Below are 18,969 nucleotides of genomic sequence, written 5' to 3'. Positions count from 1 at the left end.
AGTTCACAGGGCACATCCCCAGGCACACACGTGGGGCAAGGCCAGGCCCCAGACGTGACCCAATCCAGCTGAATCAATTACGGGGAGGTGCCAAAATATAAACCAAGAAATAGGAAACGGGATAATGCACACACCCATGTCATCTTTAAAAAACAAGCCAGGCAGGGGCGCCTGGGTGGCTCAGTCGGTTAAGCATCTGACTTTGGCTCAGGTCATGGTCTCGCAGTCTGTGATTTCAAGCCCTGCGTCGGGCTCTGTGCTGACAGCTCAGAGCCTGGATCCTGCTTCGGATTCTGTGTCTCCCTCTCTCTCTGCCCCTCCCCTGCTCGCACGTGTGCTTGTGCTCTTTTTCTCTCTCTCAAACATAAACAAACAAACAAAAGCCAGACAGAACTATGGATGAGGAAGAAATATGTCAAAGATACGTAAACGTAGCCTGGCAAATACAGACTGGATCTGGTCCGTCTGGGAAGGGGAACAAATGGGGTTCTAACTCTGTAACATTTTATTTATTTCACAGAAGAAAATACAACAAACTGCTAACATGGTAGCTTCAAGGTATTCATTATATTATCCTTTACTTTTATAAAAAAAAAAAAAAAAAGTAAAAGAAAACCAAAACAGTACAAAACCACAGATGACTTAATGTCTCCAGTGAACCTTGGAGCCAGAGGCCAGACACTGGCACGTAAGGCGGGAATGCGGGCATAGCACCCACATTTCCCAAACATCTTCTGGGGCCCGGCACTGGGGTAAATGCTCCAGGACCCATCCTGCTTCGCTTACCCATCACAACCCCACTCAGGGCGCTCGATTACTCGCCCAGGCTACAGGCTAGTAAGAGGGGACACAAGCACTTAGGCTCAAAATTCTCTGCCTCCAAAGTCAGGAAAAGCATTTTCTAGAATCAGGAGGCGTAAGCTAGGGGCCCAAGGCCACCTGAGGGAGGAGCGTGGGCAGCAGGGAGCCAGGCTGCGGGAAAGGAGAAAAGAAGGACGAAGATAGAAGGACCCCTGGGGACTCACAGTAACTTCAGCGTAATCTGTCGGCATGTGGATTTGTTTTCCGTTCTCCTTGTTTGATTGACTGGCTACATCATCGCTTTTTTCATTTTTTTGACTCTTTAGCCAGAGCTCATAAAACTGCTCCATATCTTGTACTAAAGAAAAATGAATCGATTTCAGCAGATTTGAATACACCATTGAAATACACACAAGATCATGCAGACCTTTTGTATCAGGTGGCGTACGTTTTCAAAAGGAAAGCGAAACGGTGGAACAGAGACGGATTACAGTAGGCGTGGAGAGGGGCCACATCCATGCAACGGATAAACTCTGGTGGGTATGAACCAAATTCCGGACTGTTAGACCACAAGCACTAGTCTTCAAGATGAATTAACTCCTCCCTACGTTTGCAAGACACCTTGGGGGTGCTGAAAATTCAGTTAACTATTATAAGGATATTGCTAAAAAGAAAGCCTCTCAATGCTTCACACTGCCCCCAGATAAATACTCATGATCACTGCTATAACCACATAGCCACTTACACGACTCGGGGCCCAGAACAGATATGCTCCTCACTGTCTACTGAAAAAGACGAGAAACGCACTACCACTGGGACCATGATTCTGACCCCGACGGGAGCCCATCGAGTGAAGCCGCCATCCCTGAGGATTCACACGCTGGGGTGCAATTTACAACAGCACAACTGTGACCAGGTCTTGGGCAGTGGCCACAAGCTGCTTCCTACAGTACGAGCAAGTGCGTTCAGCAGTACTGGCGAGTGCTAACGCCAGGTTTCTCAACCTCAGCGCTGGTGACATTCTGGGCCAGATAATTCTTTGCTGTAGGGGGCTGTCCTGGGCACTGTGGGATATTCAACGGCATTCCCGGACTCTACCCGCTGGATGCCAGAGGACATCCCACCTAAGTCACAACAATAATAACGTCTCCAGACGTTGCCAAACGTCCCCAGGGGAGAGGGGAAGTCTGGCCAAATTCATCCCCGGCTGGGAAATCTGGGAATGAGGTTATGATCCAGAAATTGGCTTTGAGGGGGCGCCTAAGTCCGACTTTGGCTCAGGTCATGATCTCACTGCTCGTGAGTTCAATCCCCGCGTTGGGTTCTGTGCTGACAGCTCAAAGCCTGGAGCCTGCTTCGTGTTCTGTCTCCATCTCTCTGCCCCTCCCTCGCTCATGCTCGCTCTCTCTCTCTCTCTCTCTCTCTCTCTCAAATATAAAATAAAACGTAAAAAAAAACCTTTTTTTAAATGGGCTTTGTTGCCTACCCAAGTGTTTCTTACAATACATCATCAGACTGGGAGGAGAGATAACCCAGAAATCCTTCGTTCGGACCAGTGGTAACAGGAATCACCACCAGAACCCTGGTGTGCAAGAACACCTTCAGTAAGGCCCGACCGCATGTCCCTCCTCCAAACAAGACAGTGGGAAGGAGTCCCCTCCACACGTCCCCAAACGTGAACACTGGTGAAACATGGTAGGTGACACGCTTAAATCTGAACGGTTCACGTAATTCAGAGATCGCGGATCTTCAGCAGTTGGTCAATTTCCATCAGTCTGCTAGAGAGTAAACAACACCAATTCCTGCCCTTGCAGCCAACCTTTCTGATCAAAAGTCAAAGGCTGTCTGAGGCTCCTCTCAAAGACTCCCACAATGAACATGCAGTGTGACCAAGGCACACGTTCTCTCCTCGGGCCTCTGAATCTGAGCCTGTTCTCCCGGTGAGGCCTCCTTGAAGAAACTTTCGATTCTAGCCTGATTTTTTTTTGGGGGGGGGGGGGGGGGGGGGGCTTGGCTCTTCACAATAGGAGCAGACAGTCTGGCGCAGGTGGTCAGGAAGGACTGAACTTCCCAGACCACCTTTCAGGAACACATCTGTGTCACATGCAACCCTACGGATCCATACCCAGCTCTGCCCTGAGCAAACACAGATCAGAGGTCAGGCTCTCCTCCCCTGACTCAACGGCACGACTGTGCGGGATGCGAGCCGCTCTCTGCGTTCACGGTGAGCTCGCATGTTTCCAGGGAGGAAGGAGACTTCCCCGCAAGCTAGGCTTTGTGGTCAACAGGCCACAGTCAAGACAGCAACTTACTGCCGTTCTCTTTCATGTACGTCCACACTTCCCGCTCCTCGGGGCTATGAGCAAACGAGCAGTTCCCAACATACTGACACTTCTTCCCGGAAGCAATATGATTGCACAGCTGTACCAAAAAAAAAAAAAAAAAAAAAGAATATGCTTTAAGACAAGAGTACATTCAGTAAAACTGCCTAGTTTTTACTGAGGCCAAATAAGCATTATTCTCTGTGCTAGTGCTGAGTAACATAATTATTAAATAAGATTACTTTATATTCAAATGGACTCTAAGCCCAACATACAGGAGATGAGATTAAGCTTTCTATCTTGAAATTTTTCAAAACAGTATCTCCAACGGAAAAAAAGTAAGGAACTGGGAGATGGAACATTTTCATACAAGAAAATGTCAACAATCTCCCTTGTTCAGAGTATCTGCTTTTAACGCATCAGAGCATTTGACCTACAGAGCGCAGCTCTCCGGCCCCCTTGGTCTGACAGCTCCCACGCTCTCCCTGCCTAATGCCCACCAAGCCTCCTTGTCAGCTTCTGGGAGGCAGTAAAGAAGCTGCAGGTACTAAAGAGTCTCGGGAAAAATCTCGGCCACTCAGCTGACCCATCACCAACACTGGCAGCGAATCTCAGCCTCCACGCATTCGCTATGCACTGTTTGGAGAAGATTATGACAGTGGCCAGGCCATCCAGCTACACCCCTCTGGTTATCTGCATTGTGCTTTTACAAAGTAAACACAGGGAAATTGGTAGGAAAATGAAGTGAGAGCGATCAGCAGGACACAGACGTCTCTAAGGACCACAACTATCAAGAAAACCTCCATCACTGAGACAGCTCATTCTTAAATAGCATCAGTGTGCTTGTCTTCACAGAGCACACATTCCAGTACAACGAACCTTTGGCTTAGTGTGTGCTTCAACAGACGCTGGCCCAGCCTTCCAATCTTCCGCATAAAGCGAAACCCCAGTAAGTACTTAGTCGGGTACTACTAGGGAGACATTTACCATAGTCTTTCAAAGTTCAACGATAAGGAACAGGGAAAAGAGAAGATAAAGGAGAAGAGGCCGGCCACTGTGCTGGGTTTTTACATAACACCATCTCATGTAATCTTCCCTATGATGTAAATATTCCCATTTGCAGATGAGCAAACTGAGGCTGAGTAACTTGACCAGGGCCCTTCTGGCAGACCCTGAAGCCCATTCTCTTTCCACCTCACCATACTGTCTACACACATGCACACACAGAGTATTATTTCTTCTTTTAGGAAAAGGATCCCTTAGCAATAAAAAGAGAAAAAAAAAAAAAAGAGGAAATGAGCCACTGTAACATTGCACAGCAGTACGGCACGTCCAAGATTAATAAGGAATCATGAGAGGTCCTGGCGGCTGGACTAAAACGGTTCTCAGTCGCCCTCGTGTTAACAAAGAATGAGGAGCACACGCACCACCTCGTCTTTTAAAGCATCAGATGCCAATGGTTCCAATAAGCCTTCTTCCCCTCCTCGGAGGCCCACTGATGACATCACTTGGATGGAGGGGTCTAAAACCACGGTGGATGAAACACAAATGTACCGCCTCCTTCAGACACTGACCTGGTGACCTGCGTAAGTTTACAAAACGCAAGGCACTCTGGGTGATGGGGAATCAACGTGCCTCTTCCTCTTCCTTCATTCTGTTGGGCAATTCAGAGGGGGTGGGGCCTCATTTACGAGGGGGGTCTGTGATACATCCCACTGCTTCTCTGGGCAAATCTCTCTTCCTGTCTGCCATCGGGACAGACAGTTTACTACCTGTCAATGCTCTAAGTGTCCCCGTTCACTCACACAGTGGAACCCTCCGCTGTCTCATGAAGGGCGAAGTCCAGAGCCAACTCAAGGGCTTTGCTCGGACGGTCATCTTTAAAATCACGTAAGGCACCAGAGGGTAGCAAGATGACATGTGCCACCTCCTGAATGAAATACTACCCTAACGGTCAGCTGGTCTGCTATTTTCGTCCTCTGGGTTTTTGATGATCACGTGCCTCTCACACTCAACATTTTTCCTGGGGGTTACTTTTAGAAAAGCCTACAAAGGGGGGTATCTTTTAGCTCGTATCCACGACTTGAGTCAAAGAAACTTGTCAATAGTATTCGTAGTAACACAAGTTTGATGTCAAAGCCAAGGAATCAGATCTCAATGAAATTCTCCCCCACTCACTCCCCAAGTAATTCATCTGAAAAATAAGTTAGGTCATGCCCATAATTCTTTCTTGACTCCACTGTCTATTTCCTTTTTCTGAGTAACTCCTCCAATCCCAGTCAATCTGAAACTGTCACAGAGCCACACGCACAAAAGGGGAAGGAAAGCAACGGGACCATTTGAAAATTGTATCATTTCAACGAGCATTTAAAGGTCTCCAAGTTTCGTTCTCAATCACTACTACTTTCTAATGATTTGAAATGCCTAATAAAAAAAAAAGTGGCTTAAAAATTACGTATGTACATCAAACTGTAAAGGCATTTGTTTCTTTGTGGGGAGAGGACGAATGTTCATCCACTTCTTACGTTCGATGGACATCACTCTCATCGCGCGCCGATCTCTGGTCCACCTAAGAAACATGGAGTTCAGAAAAAACAAAGACACACTGGCACAGGCAGCATATAAGGAATATAAAGGAACAGGTACAACGTTCGTACCTGAAGGACCAGAGATTTTTCTCAACCCTTCTCAAAGAAATGCCTTATGATTCTCCCATTTCACTTCCTATTGATATTTGTTAACAAACATTCCCTTTGAACCCTGAACAAAGAACCAATAAGGAAAGATCAGGAATCTGACTGAATTCTTATCTATGAAATCGTAAAAATCTCTTCCCTTTGCTTTGCAATCACTCCTACATTATCTACTTTGCTCTGCTCTCTTCAAAGTCAATCGTTTTTTCTTATACGTATGATTTTATACCCAAGTAACAGAGAATCATGAAACAGGCAATGTTTACACACACACACACACACACACGTGCGCACATGCACACACACACACACACAAAGACATACACACTACTTACGAGTGCCTTGCTTTTGCACTACAGTATTTTCTGTTCTTGTCTGGTTCAATGACTTGACCATTTCTCAGACACTGAGCACACACAAATTTTATCTTCATATTAAGAGATCCAGGCATTAGCTGATTGCCAAGTACCTTAAACAATTAAAACCGAAGTTTTACTTTTAACAGAATACCAGTTTTCTGACAACAAAATTCTGAATTGCCACGTATTTCTTTTTTCATAATAGCATACAATTTCTGGTACTGTCTGGTTTGATGAGTTGACCTTTATATACATTACCTGATAACGAAATCTCCAGTTCCCACCCAAACGCAAGAGAATATGATAGAAGCAGATTATCAATGCCACAACTCAATTTGTGAAAGCCAGCTCTGAAGGGAGACAACTAGAAATCGGGGGTGGAGGGGAGAAAGCACTTCTGGCAGCTGGGAAGCAGAACCACACACAGTCTACCTACCTCCCTTACTCCCGGGGTCCCCATGGTCCAAGCACCCAATTGTTTTGCCAATTAAACTGAGTAAGAAAACTGTATCCTGCCATCTTGGCAGGTATCATGGGCTGGCTGATTTTTTTTTTTTTTTTTTTTTTTACGATGATCACCTAAAATTTGGAATTCGTTTTCACATTAAACAATAACTCAAGTCACTGAACAATAAGGAAAGAAGCTGACTGCAAGTGGAAACTACATCTGCCAAATGACCTCCATTAGGCCGCTCCAGAAAGGACACCAAACGCAGCGAGTCTATGAGAGAACATACCTGAGCCCCAGGTACGCTGGCTTCCAGATTTTGCCAGTATCGTTTAGATTCTTGAGCGATGGCATCGTGTGAGATACCTGTGAAACGTACAAGCCTTCCTTTAGGCTCACCCTCTACATATCAACAGTCCACCAGCCCGATCACAGCCTCAACTCCCCCGCCATCCCCTACGCAGCATAAACCGTCACCAAAGGTGAATGCCCATCACGTCCCTCTTTTTCGCAACAGGATATTTACAAATACAGCTCTTGGTGCCTTCTAGGGAGTCTCTCGACCTCACAAAAGCATACTACGTGCGTGAACTGGTACCAGCAATTAAGTGCATGAGGCGATTCTGAAAATAAGCCACTCTAAAAATAACGGTTTATAGCCGAGGATAAAATGAATGGTGTTGCCGTATCGGGATGATGGAGAAAGTTGTCTGATAGTGCTTTGTCAAACCCTGACGGCTCCTGAGGAAACGTTTTTTTAAAATTGCTTTTAGTCTTCATTCCGGTACAGTTAACATCCAGTGTTATATTAGTTTCAGGGGTACAACAGCTCATTGAGCACTTCTACACATCCTGGCGCTTATCCCCACCATACATCCTGCCCACTCATTCCTTAACCCCCATCTCCTGTTTTACCCCCCCTCCCCTGCCAGCCCCCCTCCCCTCTGGTAACTATGTTTGTTCTATGACTTAAGAGTCTCTTGCTTGGTTTGAGGAGCCTTTTTTTTTTTTTTTCAACGTTTAGTTATCTTAGAGAGAAAGACATGGCACGAGTGGGGGGGGCGGGGCAGAGAGAGGGGGAGACACCGAATCCGAAGCAGGCTCCAGGCTCTGAGCTGTCAGCACGGAGCCCGACCCGGCGCTCGAACCCCAGAACTGAAACCATGACCTGAGCCGAAGTCGGACACTTAACCGACCGAGCCGCCCAGGCGCCCGGTGAGGAGCCATTTCCTAATCATGCACCGACCTACCGGTTTCATTTTGCAGTATCCAGACTTTCAGTTCTACAAGACTATGCGCATAAAAGCACTCATCTTCCCTTAAGCAGCCATACCGGACCTCATGGCGACATAAATCAAGCTGACACTGACCATGAAAAGAACGTATTTTGGAGTATTTTACCGTTGTCTCTCGCAAGATGTGGACAAGGCACCTAAGATAAAAACGGAGTGACACATTATTGTTCTACCCTAGCTTTTTCAAAGGAAAACAAATAAGTAAATATATATAACGTCAAGTTCTAGACTGAAAATACATGCTAAATCTTTACCAGAAAAAACAAGTCCCTTTACACAATTGTTGGATTAACGGGGGGTGGGGCGGGTGGGGGGGGGTGGATAATTACACCATAAATTAGGCCATAAAATACTGAAATCCATGTCATGAGAAGCTACACATCAATAATGCTTTTTTGTATTAAACATAAATTTCATAAACCACTTAAAAATTCCCAGCAAAATATACTAACAGACATTTTTAAATAGTCATCATCTTTCAAAACAGCAACAAGGAAAAAGCACAGGGGTAAAATGCCTGGGCAAACACTACTCTGGTTTTATTTGGGTCTAAAGACAGAATCTATTGTGTCACTAGAAAAATTAGAAACTACCAACATACTTATTGTCTTCAAACTCATGCTTTGTAACCGGGTGAGAACAAGAAGTAGAATTATCTTTATTTCTTTTACTTATCATTCTAGGCTTATGATCAAAACATTTCTGGAACAGACAGAGAAGAAGAATTACCACAACAACATCACACAAATTAGAACTTTTGTACCATACTTATGCACATACTTATACATTACAAACTGATGCCAACTAATATCTCATAGGAAGTTTTTGCATTCTCTTGGATACTGGGAGGTGCAACTATTGACTGAATGAACGCTCACCATGTAGCAGGACGTGTGCTAAGTATTTTATATTTCTGGGCTTGCAAGTCAGGAACGATCACCAATTTTATGTCAGAAAATAAGGTTTGGAGATAGTACCTCACAGAGGAATATAAACTCTCCAAGATGCTCTTGGAGAAGTTTGAATACAGTGAGGTTGATCTTTCCATTGCCACCAAAGAAAGCCTCTCTGCTGAACGCCCCTTTCCGCTCCAGTGTCCAGATATCTATCTCTTCTTGGCAATAAGCAAATGTGCAGTGGCCTGAATATCTACATTCCTCCTCAGCAGCAACATCTAGAAAGACAGACCATCAAAAGACATTTAAAACACAGCCATCGGTTTGGGTTTTTTTGGTTTTTGACTTTTTTTAGTGTTTTCTTTCTTTTTGAGAGACAGAGAAAAACAGCAAGTGCTCAAGCCGGGGAGGGGCAGAGAGACAGGGAGACAGAGGATCCGAAGGAGGCTCTGTGTTGACACTAGAGAGAATGATGCAGGGCTCAAACACACGAACCATGAGATCATCACCTGAGCCCAAGTTGGACGCTTAACCGACTGACCCACCCAGGTGCTCCTAGTCGTTGTTTCTTCAAAGCCAATGATTATGAAACATTTTTAGGGCACCAGCTGAACCTCTATAGCTCACGGATAGCTTCAAGCAATGATACACATTTTACTATGCAGGGATGGAACTCACTCTAGAACGATAGCACCACGGGTCTGGATTATTTTTATTTTTGATGGGGAAAAGGCTCTCACATACTCCACCTAAGTTTAAAAAATCACTTAAGAGACATTCAAAAGCACATTCAGATGAAGCAATCTGACAAAAATGAATACAGGGGCGCCTGGGTGGCTCAGTCAGTTAAGCATCTGACTTCGGCTTAGGTCATGATCTCACGGTTTGTGGGTTCGAGCCCCGCATCAGGCTCTGTGCGGACAGCTCAGAGCCTGTAGCCTGCTTCAGATTCTGTGTCTCCCTCTCTTTCTGTTCCTCCCCTGCTTGTGCTCTGTCTCTGTCTCTCTCAAAAATAAATAAAGATTAAAATTGTTAAAAAAAAAAATTGAATATATAAAGTTCTCTCAAAAGCAACTTAAAAGAATATTTTCAAAGCCTCAGTTCAATATTCTGATTCTGTTTAGACTCAGCAAGGGAACCTAAAGTGTAAGACGGTTTTCTGTTTAAAACCTGTTTAAAATTGGCCAAAGCCCGGTTTCCATAACCATCTATACACACAGGCACTGGGGTGCCTGGTTGGCTCAGTCGGTTAAGCCTCTGACTCTGGCTCAGATCATGATCTCACGGTTCGTGAGTTCGGGCCCCACGTCAGGCTCTGTGCTGACAGCTCAGAGCCTGGAACCTGCTTCAGATTCTGTGTCTCCCTCTCTCTCTTCCCCTCCCATGATGATGCTGTCTCTCTCTCAAAAATAAATAAACATTAAAAAATCCACACACACACACAGACACAAGCACTGAAAGAAGTTAAAAACAAAGGTAAAAATAATATAAAAGATACAAATGTCTCAATCCAAGGAACTTTTAATTCTACCTACACATTTTTAGGGGCACCTGAGTGGCTCAGTTGGTTAAGCGTGTGACTTCAGCTCACGGCATGATCTCACAGTTTGTGAGTTCAAGCCCCACGTCGGGCTCTGTACTGACAGCTCAGAGCCTAGAGCCTGTTTTGGATTCTGTGTCTCCCTCTCTCTCTGCCCCTCCTCCACTCACTCTCTGTCTCTCTCTCAAAAATAGACATTAAAAAAAAAAAATAACTCTACCTACACATTTTTAATAACAGTAATACTGGAATCATTATAATAAATGTAACAAATCATTTACCACTAATGTCATGCACACCAATTAAGTAATTATAGTACATACCTTTACATATATAATAAGGTCCTTCATAATTTGTTTTTGTTGGTCTTGGGCGTATTTTTTTCCATGATTTATCTTCAACATTCTTTATTCTACCAATTAAAATATCTTTCTTACATTTATGATCTATATTAGCATGGTAAGTGAAATCCATTAACTTAGGGCCTGAAAAAGATGTAAAAAAGGATTGCTCATAGGCACAAAGAGCGACATTTCATTTTACAGGCACATTTACAAGCAGACGGATATTGATTATTAAATTCCCACAAAAACCCTATTTTTATAACCCCTAAACGTAAATAAGCTACCGAAGTAATTTGTGCCTTTTATATGCTATTTGTCAGAGAACACAAAGTTTTATTCAACACCAGTGCCCTGAAAACATACTTATTTAACTATGAGGACAGGAATTCTGATGGCTTCTAAAGGGAAAAAAATACCCTGAAATATACCTAACTAAGAAAGAAAACGAATTTAGGCTTTGGTTTCGGATAAGTTGTGTTTATATCACCTGACTTGGGGATAATGAAACAAACCAGCAGAAAAGACTTTATAAACACTGTGTCAGATACTGGTCTTAAAATGCTTTTTTTCTAGTTCTTGCTTTATTTGAAAATGATCACATTTTTGAATATATATATAGAAAAGTAAAGAATTTCATAAAAATTTCAGTAAGACTTCATCATCAGGTAAGGTATTCTAATCCATGTGATTGTATAAATGAAATTATATCAAATAAGAACAGACTTATTCTACCCAGAACTCAAACAGGGACGGAAAAACCATGGTAGCTGGTGTTCTCCACGCGTATTTATGAGTCCGGAACTCTCAGACTATCGACTAAGCTCCTTTGTTTGGTCCTGACCTGATTTTACAAAACACATCTGACAAGCTTGTCTCAGTTCATGGGTTCCTTCAAGGGGGTGTCTTGGGGTCACGGATGAAGGTGGTTTAGTAACTGTGCTTCCAAAGAAGTTTCCAAAGTCATTTCTAGGGTGGCTTGAAATTCCCAGGAAACTCTCAGAAGCAAACAAGTTGCCTGGTCCATTCATCTGCAAGAAGGAAAGAAAAAAAAAAAAACCAAAAAAAAAAAAAAAAAAAAACAGCCAACAAATATTGCACTCTCACGAAAGAAGGAAACAAATTTGTGACAAACAAGACATTTCCTCACGTACTGAAATCGGTACTAGTCTGCCGTTGCTGTGCTTCTATTGAAAAGCTGGTTCTTTCTGGGTTTTCCACTCTTTGGGTCTCTGGGCCCCTCCCCCACCTTCCTGGCTTCTCGAGAGTTGACAGAAGTAACAGGTCATTGTTCTGCTCCTACGGCACACACTCTTCCTATGCCCTGATCTCATCTTCCCTGTGTGGGTTCTGTGGTGCTAAAGCCTCTTGCGCCCCGTGCCACCGCGAGGACTGTGCCGTGACAGGCGCGGTCTTACGCACGTGGCGTTCGTCCCTGGCTGCTGCTCGAGGGTCCTGTCTCACCACCATTTCCCCCGGCACACGCGAGATATAAGGGAGACCATCACGTCCATTCGGGTAATTCCGTTACTTAAGTAAAAGACCTACGTTCAATTTAAGCGACGTTATTTACAAAAGAGGAAGTGGCACTTACAAGTAAAAGGGAGGAATTACTGCCGCTAAGCGCTGTTCCCTCTCTAGAAGTTGAGGTGGGCACATCTAAAATAATAAAAACACTTCAACAGACCTCATTCTAATCATGTCACAACAACATCAGGGCTCAGTGGCTGACTACGCTTCCCCCGTGTTACTTTCCCTCCCGCTCCCGCTTCCAAGGAGCTTTCTTGCTCATCAAGGACACTCGCAGAGGGCAGTGGATGGTCTCCTTCCCTCTGGAAATTTCCAGGGGCATACATAACCCTCAGGCAAACTGTTTTCGGAGACATTGGCTGAAGGAGGGCCTGCCGAGTAGGGCTGTTAAAAAGACCAAGAAAATAACTCCTGTCCGAAATGGGAAAAACAGCCTCTTCAAACTACAAAGCAGGAATACACCACAACATTAGGAAAATTACTAAGGTGCAGTGACTTTCTTTTTCTCAGGCTGCCCCTCGATTACCTTCTCTCTGCCCTCTGCTTCCCACAAATTTTAGTTTTTTCAGGTGTCAATCTTTAAATCAGTCGTTCTGATTTTTCTCTCTTTAACCACCTAACAATACCTTGGGAAAATAGGAAGATTTTGATCAATGTTGTTGAAAGCAGATATTAGAAAATTACAGAGGCAGGGGCCAGACCAAAAACTCAGCAATCTCTTGCAAAACTAAGGCACCACGCACAATTTGGGGCCCTCTGGGGATAAAGCCTAAAGCAGACAGATCTAATTCTATGGGTTTCATTCTGAATAATTCCGCCTTAAATTAGTCTTTTAACTATTTGCTTCGTTCAGAATTTCACAAGGATAGCCTGCCTTTAAGACCCGTGAGGATGGGGTACGCCTTTCTTGGAGAAAACATTAAAAGCCATTTTGTCCCCCAAAACAATAGACACCCGGCTTAGCAAACTATCTTGTTTAAAAACTCAAAACACCAAAATAAGTACCACATACATTCCTGTGTATTCCCCTGCTCCTTCATCTCCTGAATGGCACAGTTACGCCCAGGCGAATTAAAACTGCAGATTTAGTTTTCACTTTTACAGCTACAACGAAAGTAACTCAAGCACCAACTACCTAAAGTGAGTTACGTAATTGCCAAACTGACTGCCTTCTTTAGAAAACGAACTGCGGTTATTTACACAAACGGCTCGATTCTTACCTCGCTTGGAATCACTCATTGAAAATGAACTCAAAGAAGAGCAGAAATCTTCCAAGGATGAGGTCAAAGGTGGATACAGTTCTGAGAAGGAGGGTGGAGGGGCATACCTCGCACCAATGGGCAAGGTGCCCAACAGAGATGCCGAGAAAGGCATGCTAGGGGGGACACTGGCTGCGGGAAGGGCTCCTCGGACTAAAGCTGACGGCTAAAAAAGAAAAAAGATTTTGTTAAACCCCAGGAAACGCGATTACAAGTGGGCCAACCTGCTTTGAACATCAGCATACAGAAACAAATTATTGCACTGGGTAATTACATAACAAAGCTGAAATCAGTATCAAGACTCAAGAGAAGAATCTAGGCTACGGGGGCGCCTAGGTGGCTCAGTCGGTTAAGCCTGCGACTTTGGCTCAGGTCACGATCTCGCAGTCTGTGGGTTCGAGCCCCACGTCGGACTGCCAGCTCAGAGCCTGGAGCCCGCTTCGGATTCTGTCTCTCCCTCTCTCTCTGCCCCTCCCCTGCATGTGCTCTATCTCACTTTGTCTCTCAAAAATAAATAAATGTTAAAAACAAAACAAAACAGAAAGAAGAAGAATCTAGGCTATGGAGCTTCTTTCTTTCCAAGCCCACTTTCAAAAAAGGATCAAGGTCTCAGGAAACGAACCGTCTTGCACTGTTGGTGGGAATGCAAACTGGCGCAGCTGCTCTGGAAAACACTGAAGAGGTTCCTCAAAACTTACAAATAGAACTACCCTATGACCCAGCAATTTGCACTACTAGAAATTTAGCCAAAGGCTACAAAAAAATGCTGATTCGAAGGGGCACATGTACCCCAAAGTTTACAGCAGCGCTATCAACAATAGCCAAATGACGGCAAGAGCCCAAGTGTCCATCAACTGACAAACGGATAAAGAAGATATGGTTTATATACACAATGGACTACTCGGCAATGAGAAAGAATGAACTCCTGCCATTTGCAACAACATGGATGGAACTGGAGGGTCTTATGCTGAGTGAAATATGTCAGTCAGAGAAAGATATGATTTCATTCATATGTGTAATTTGAGAAATTTAACAGATGAACACAGGGGAAAGAAGGAAAAATAAGATGAAAACAGAGAGGGAGGCAATCCATAAAAGACTTAAATACAGAGGACAGACTTCGGGTTGCTGGATGGGGTAAACAGGTGATGGGCAATGAGGAGGGCACTTAGTGGCATCAGCACTGGGCATCATATGTAAGCGATGAATCACTGGGTTCTACTCCTGAAGGCAAGACTACACTGCATGTTAACTAACTTGAGAATAAAAAATTAGGAGGAGAAAAAAAAAAAGGCAAATGGACTAGAATAGACTTCAGAATCCCAAATAAATGCCCGTGAATACTCTGTGGGGGTCAGGGTGTGATGTCCATCCAATATTGTCTCAAATCCAATGTTACATTCACGTTTCATTTCCTTCCGATTCCTTACACGAGGCTCAGAAGAACTGGCTTTATTAAGAAGCAATAGCAATAATGTAGGGGCAGGGGGAAATGGAAGGTCCTCAAGAGAAGGGAGCCAGAGAAGGCAGAAACACTGGACCATCTCTCTGGGGATGTGAATTTACGATCTCACAAGGACACACGGAATGCTGCCCCTCTCTTCCCCCATCGTAGCGACAACTTACTGAGGGTTTCCCTGTGCCTTCTAAGTACTGATGCAAGTTCCACGCTATCTGTTGAATTCTTCAACTTTCCAAGATGCGTCCTACCTACTGTGATCGCCATTGTACAGACGAGGAAACTGACGTCCTGAGAGGTGAGGTAAAGCCGCCCAAGACCACAGAGGTGGTAAGAATCAAACCCAAACAGGATCAGTTAACTGCCCACAGACATCATCTATCTCAGCCACGCTGGAACCAGCCCTGAATTGCCCCCCATCCTCCTCATGACAGTGTTGCTGCTCATGCTGCTATGTTAATACACTTTGTGGCAGGGGTCAGTAAACTTTTCCTATGAAGGACTAGATATTCAGTATTTTAGCCACGCGGTCTGTTTCAACTACTCAGCTGTGTTGCTTCAGTGCAAAAGCAGCCACACACAATGCAGAAGTGAATGGTCGTGGCTGTGTTCCAATAAAACTTTATTGATGACACCGAAATATGAATTTCATATAATTTCCATGTGTCACAAAATACTGGTCTGTTTTTCTCCCTTCCAGCCATTTAAAAACGTAAAACCCATTCTTATTTTGCAGCATTTCAGATATGGCCGGGCCTTGGCTACACAGTTACCCTGAGGCATTTATCCTTTAAGCCTTTAATCCAAAACAAACAAACAAACAAATTCTTTTTCTTTAAATAAAAAAAATAAAGAAAGAAAGAAATTATTTTTCTTTAAATACCAAATGCCTATTCTTTTTCAGAATTTTAAGTTTACCCTTTCCATACTATGTGATTCCAACAGGTATTGAGGAAAACTGGCTCATTACTAGACTGGCGTTTTGTTTTATTTAAAAAATAACCACACGGGCATGGTACCCCCAGAGAAGGACAAAAGTACCTTTTAAGCTAAGTTTAACCTACAGGAAATGCTGAAAATACCAAGGAGGTCGAACAGCAATTTTTTTTTTTTTTTTTTACAAAATTAAGCCTGGCTTCAGAAGAGAGGAGTGACGCTGACATTTACCATAACAGTTTCATTGGCCTCAGGTGCCGAATCAAGAAGGTCATCTATTTCGTCGCCGAGGACCATATCTCCGTCATCCAGAAAAGGTTCCGGCATGGTGAAGGGGGTCTTTCCTCCGTTTGCCAACACCGCCGATGGCAGGGGGCTCTCGTCCACTTGCAGGGGCAGCATAGAGGGCAAGGGCATGATAGGAACTGAGGCCAGCTCACTTCCGACTTGGTGGGAGAAACTGGACGCAGGCACAGAGACGACAGGAACTGCTTCCTGCCTCGGAGTTAACAAATCTGTAACACGGATCGAAACGTACCCACTCATCTTCGGTGTACTTACTCACCGAAGACTAGCATCAAGAGCCAATAAGAGAGAAACGGAAGAGCCAGGTGAGGGTACGAAAACAATGATAAAAATAAATAGACGAGACAGTAGCAGAAGCAGGTCAGAGACAAGGGTAAAAATAATTCTCGAAGTCGTTGGTTTTACCCAGGGATAGACATAGCGGCTTGTGAAAACTTATCCTTGTGTCTCAAAATGCCCGAGCGCCTCCGGGCAGAGCTACGAGGCGCTGGTAAAGCCACCCGGGGCGCTCACTAACCGCTTACTGACACGCAGAATTACCAATCACTGCCAGCACGTCCAGAAGTACTAAGGTGGTTTTCAGAATTATTCTTGCTTTCATACCAACGGCCGCACGGTAATCGTATTTGACAACACTATCACATCTAGAGCGTCTAACGCCGCCACTTTCTAGACCAACGTGATGCAAGAAAACGTACCTGGCTCGATATCTTCCACAGAACAGCTCAAAGCCTGGAAATGAAACCAAACAACCGATCATCGTGCGTACGGTCAGGATTCCAGACTACGAGCAGTCTGTAAATCTCACTCCGAGACAGCAATGCGAGTTCTCGCAGAAATTTTACTTCCTTCCAATGGAGATCCAAGAGATAAATGGAGCGGGCACACCTCGGGAACGCGTGGCCCGGCGTGACCGCTGGGCCCTCGTGGACGGTGCTTCCCAAAGGCCGTTCAGGAGTGTTCAAGTTCTGGAGGGCCTCGTCTAGCCACCGCTCACCCCCCAAGTCACAAAGGCATCCTAACAGCTCCACGAAGACTTACCTTTTAAAAACCAACCGCTTGGGACCCGTGTTCAACCCAATGGCTCCCAACATTACTATCTGGCCCCGGGCCACTTTTCTAATAAAACCTAACATCTATGAACGCCCTGTAAAATGCGCCATTGGACTTGAGGAAATGCTGGTTGAAAGATACTACTTGAGTTGTTTGTTTCTTTTTATAGGACAGGAAGCTCTGGCCAATTATGTGTCTGAGAAACAAAAAGCTCTCAAAAATAGACACAAACCAAAAATATTAAAAGCAGAACTGCTAACGTGGCCATCTGCTCCTTTTTCCCAAAAAGTTACGCGTCTTACAGGAGCAATAACTTTACCTTGGTAGCCCCGTCCCCAGGAACGGATTTTAACGCGAGCTGAAAGAAAACAAAGATGCTAATTAAAAAAAAAAATTACGTGAAAAACAGAACTGTAACCAAGTTACAACCAAAGAAAACGAAAATACCCCGTGGGGAGAACTCCAGCTTACCTCAGCCCTGACATACGCTTTTCTTATTTTAAATCCCAATTTCTGAGCTAGTTCTTGAGTTAGTTTGATCACATGTTCATCCTGAAAAAAAAAAAATGAAAATATGACTAACGGAGGGTTATATTTACCAACTGTGGAGGCAAATCGCAAAACAGCTAGAACTCATATTCCGTGGAGACACTTGCTTGGTGGGCACGTAATCCCAAATAAAGCGGGTGGACCGCGGACTGGAAAATGGAACTCTTTAGACGTCCCTTCTCCACAAGGAAGCAACGAAATGGTTACCATGTCAACCAGTGAACTCAAATATAAACTCCGTACCTGAGGCACCGCCAAGGAGCACTTTGCTACGGAGTCATAAGCCTCTCTGTATCTTCCTAAGTCACTGAGAGCCTTAGATTTCCGATACAGAGCTTTGCAGTTACTGGCATTTAAACTGAGCACTGTGTCACAGTCTTCTAAAACTTTATCGTGCAAACCCTGGGGTGTAAGAGCAAATAAGGTTAGCAACAATTCCTTCTGGCACACATGTCTTCCTGCCGACGCAAACAAATTAACCCCGGACTAATGCCCTCCTTTCAAACTCTGTTAGCAGTATTATTTTTCTTTGAAAAAAAAAATTTTAATCATGAAACTCCCAAATGGAAAAAAGTACAAATATCATGAACTCCCACGTAACCATCATCCAGACCAGACAAATGTTAACCTTTGGCCGTAAAGGCCCCAGGTCTCCAAGAAAGAAAGCTTTCCAGACACAGTTGATGCCCCAGGCGGCACTCTCCCTTCCTGCTTCCTCCACTAGCTACCCTTTGTTGGAGATCATTAAAATGTCGACTGGAAGTTAACTCCCAAACAGCTAGCTAGCCCGAGAAGAGTCCATTAGAAAAAACAAAACGAGCCATCGGTGAACATTCACTCAGTAAGAATCGGGTGACAACATGGACACCTTGCTTAAATTCAGTTAAATGTTACTGAATGTCCACGGTGACAATTCGAAGTGCACCAAAATATTGCTTTTCCCAGCTCAGACATGTGAAAAGCTCGTGTTAAATCTCTTCAAGGTTAAACACCACGCTGCACTAACAGGGCTCCAAAGCGGCCTAACGCACTCTTGACCAAGTGCACTGTCGGGACAGGGACTTGACTGATGCATGGACCTGGGACCTGCGTCCTCCTGGGCTGATTTTTGTTATAAGCGGACACACCCCAGAAACCAGACTCACGTGGCAACTCCAAGGACCAGTCACCCAGAAACAAATTT

General features: G+C 44.4%; 1 protein-coding gene across 4 annotated transcripts in view; it reads right to left on the bottom strand.

Annotated features, from left to right (window-relative positions):
• Positions 1 to 18,969, bottom strand: part of ZC3H7A (zinc finger CCCH-type containing 7A) — a 36,322-nt gene that overhangs the window by 2,729 nt on the left and 14,624 nt on the right. For all 4 annotated transcript variants that reach the window (XM_060648514.2, XM_078439785.2, XM_078439786.2 and 1 more), the window contains 17 exons: positions 18,030 to 18,188; positions 17,709 to 17,789; positions 17,557 to 17,595; positions 16,883 to 16,916; positions 16,110 to 16,393; positions 13,445 to 13,649; positions 12,289 to 12,353; positions 11,539 to 11,725; positions 10,677 to 10,838; positions 8,895 to 9,091; positions 8,519 to 8,619; positions 7,873 to 8,054; positions 6,912 to 6,988; positions 6,151 to 6,284; positions 5,586 to 5,691; positions 3,114 to 3,222; positions 1,026 to 1,159 (listed from right to left, as the gene is read on the bottom strand). In XM_060648514.2, the coding sequence (XP_060504497.1) occupies positions 1,026 to 1,159; positions 3,114 to 3,222; positions 5,586 to 5,691; positions 6,151 to 6,284; positions 6,912 to 6,988; positions 7,873 to 8,054; positions 8,519 to 8,619; positions 8,895 to 9,091; positions 10,677 to 10,838; positions 11,539 to 11,725; positions 12,289 to 12,353; positions 13,445 to 13,649; positions 16,110 to 16,393; positions 16,883 to 16,916; positions 17,557 to 17,595; positions 17,709 to 17,789; positions 18,030 to 18,188 (2,256 nt within the window). The remainder of the gene's footprint in view (positions 1 to 1,025; positions 1,160 to 3,113; positions 3,223 to 5,585; positions 5,692 to 6,150; positions 6,285 to 6,911; positions 6,989 to 7,872; positions 8,055 to 8,518; positions 8,620 to 8,894; positions 9,092 to 10,676; positions 10,839 to 11,538; positions 11,726 to 12,288; positions 12,354 to 13,444; positions 13,650 to 16,109; positions 16,394 to 16,882; positions 16,917 to 17,556; positions 17,596 to 17,708; positions 17,790 to 18,029; positions 18,189 to 18,969) is intronic.

Source organism: Panthera onca, chromosome E3 (genome assembly GCF_046562875.1).
Source record: "Panthera onca isolate mPanOnc1 chromosome E3, mPanOnc1 haplotype 2, whole genome shotgun sequence".
Lineage (NCBI taxonomy): Eukaryota > Metazoa > Chordata > Mammalia > Carnivora > Felidae > Panthera > Panthera onca.
This window is presented reverse-complemented; position numbering and strand designations above follow the sequence as displayed.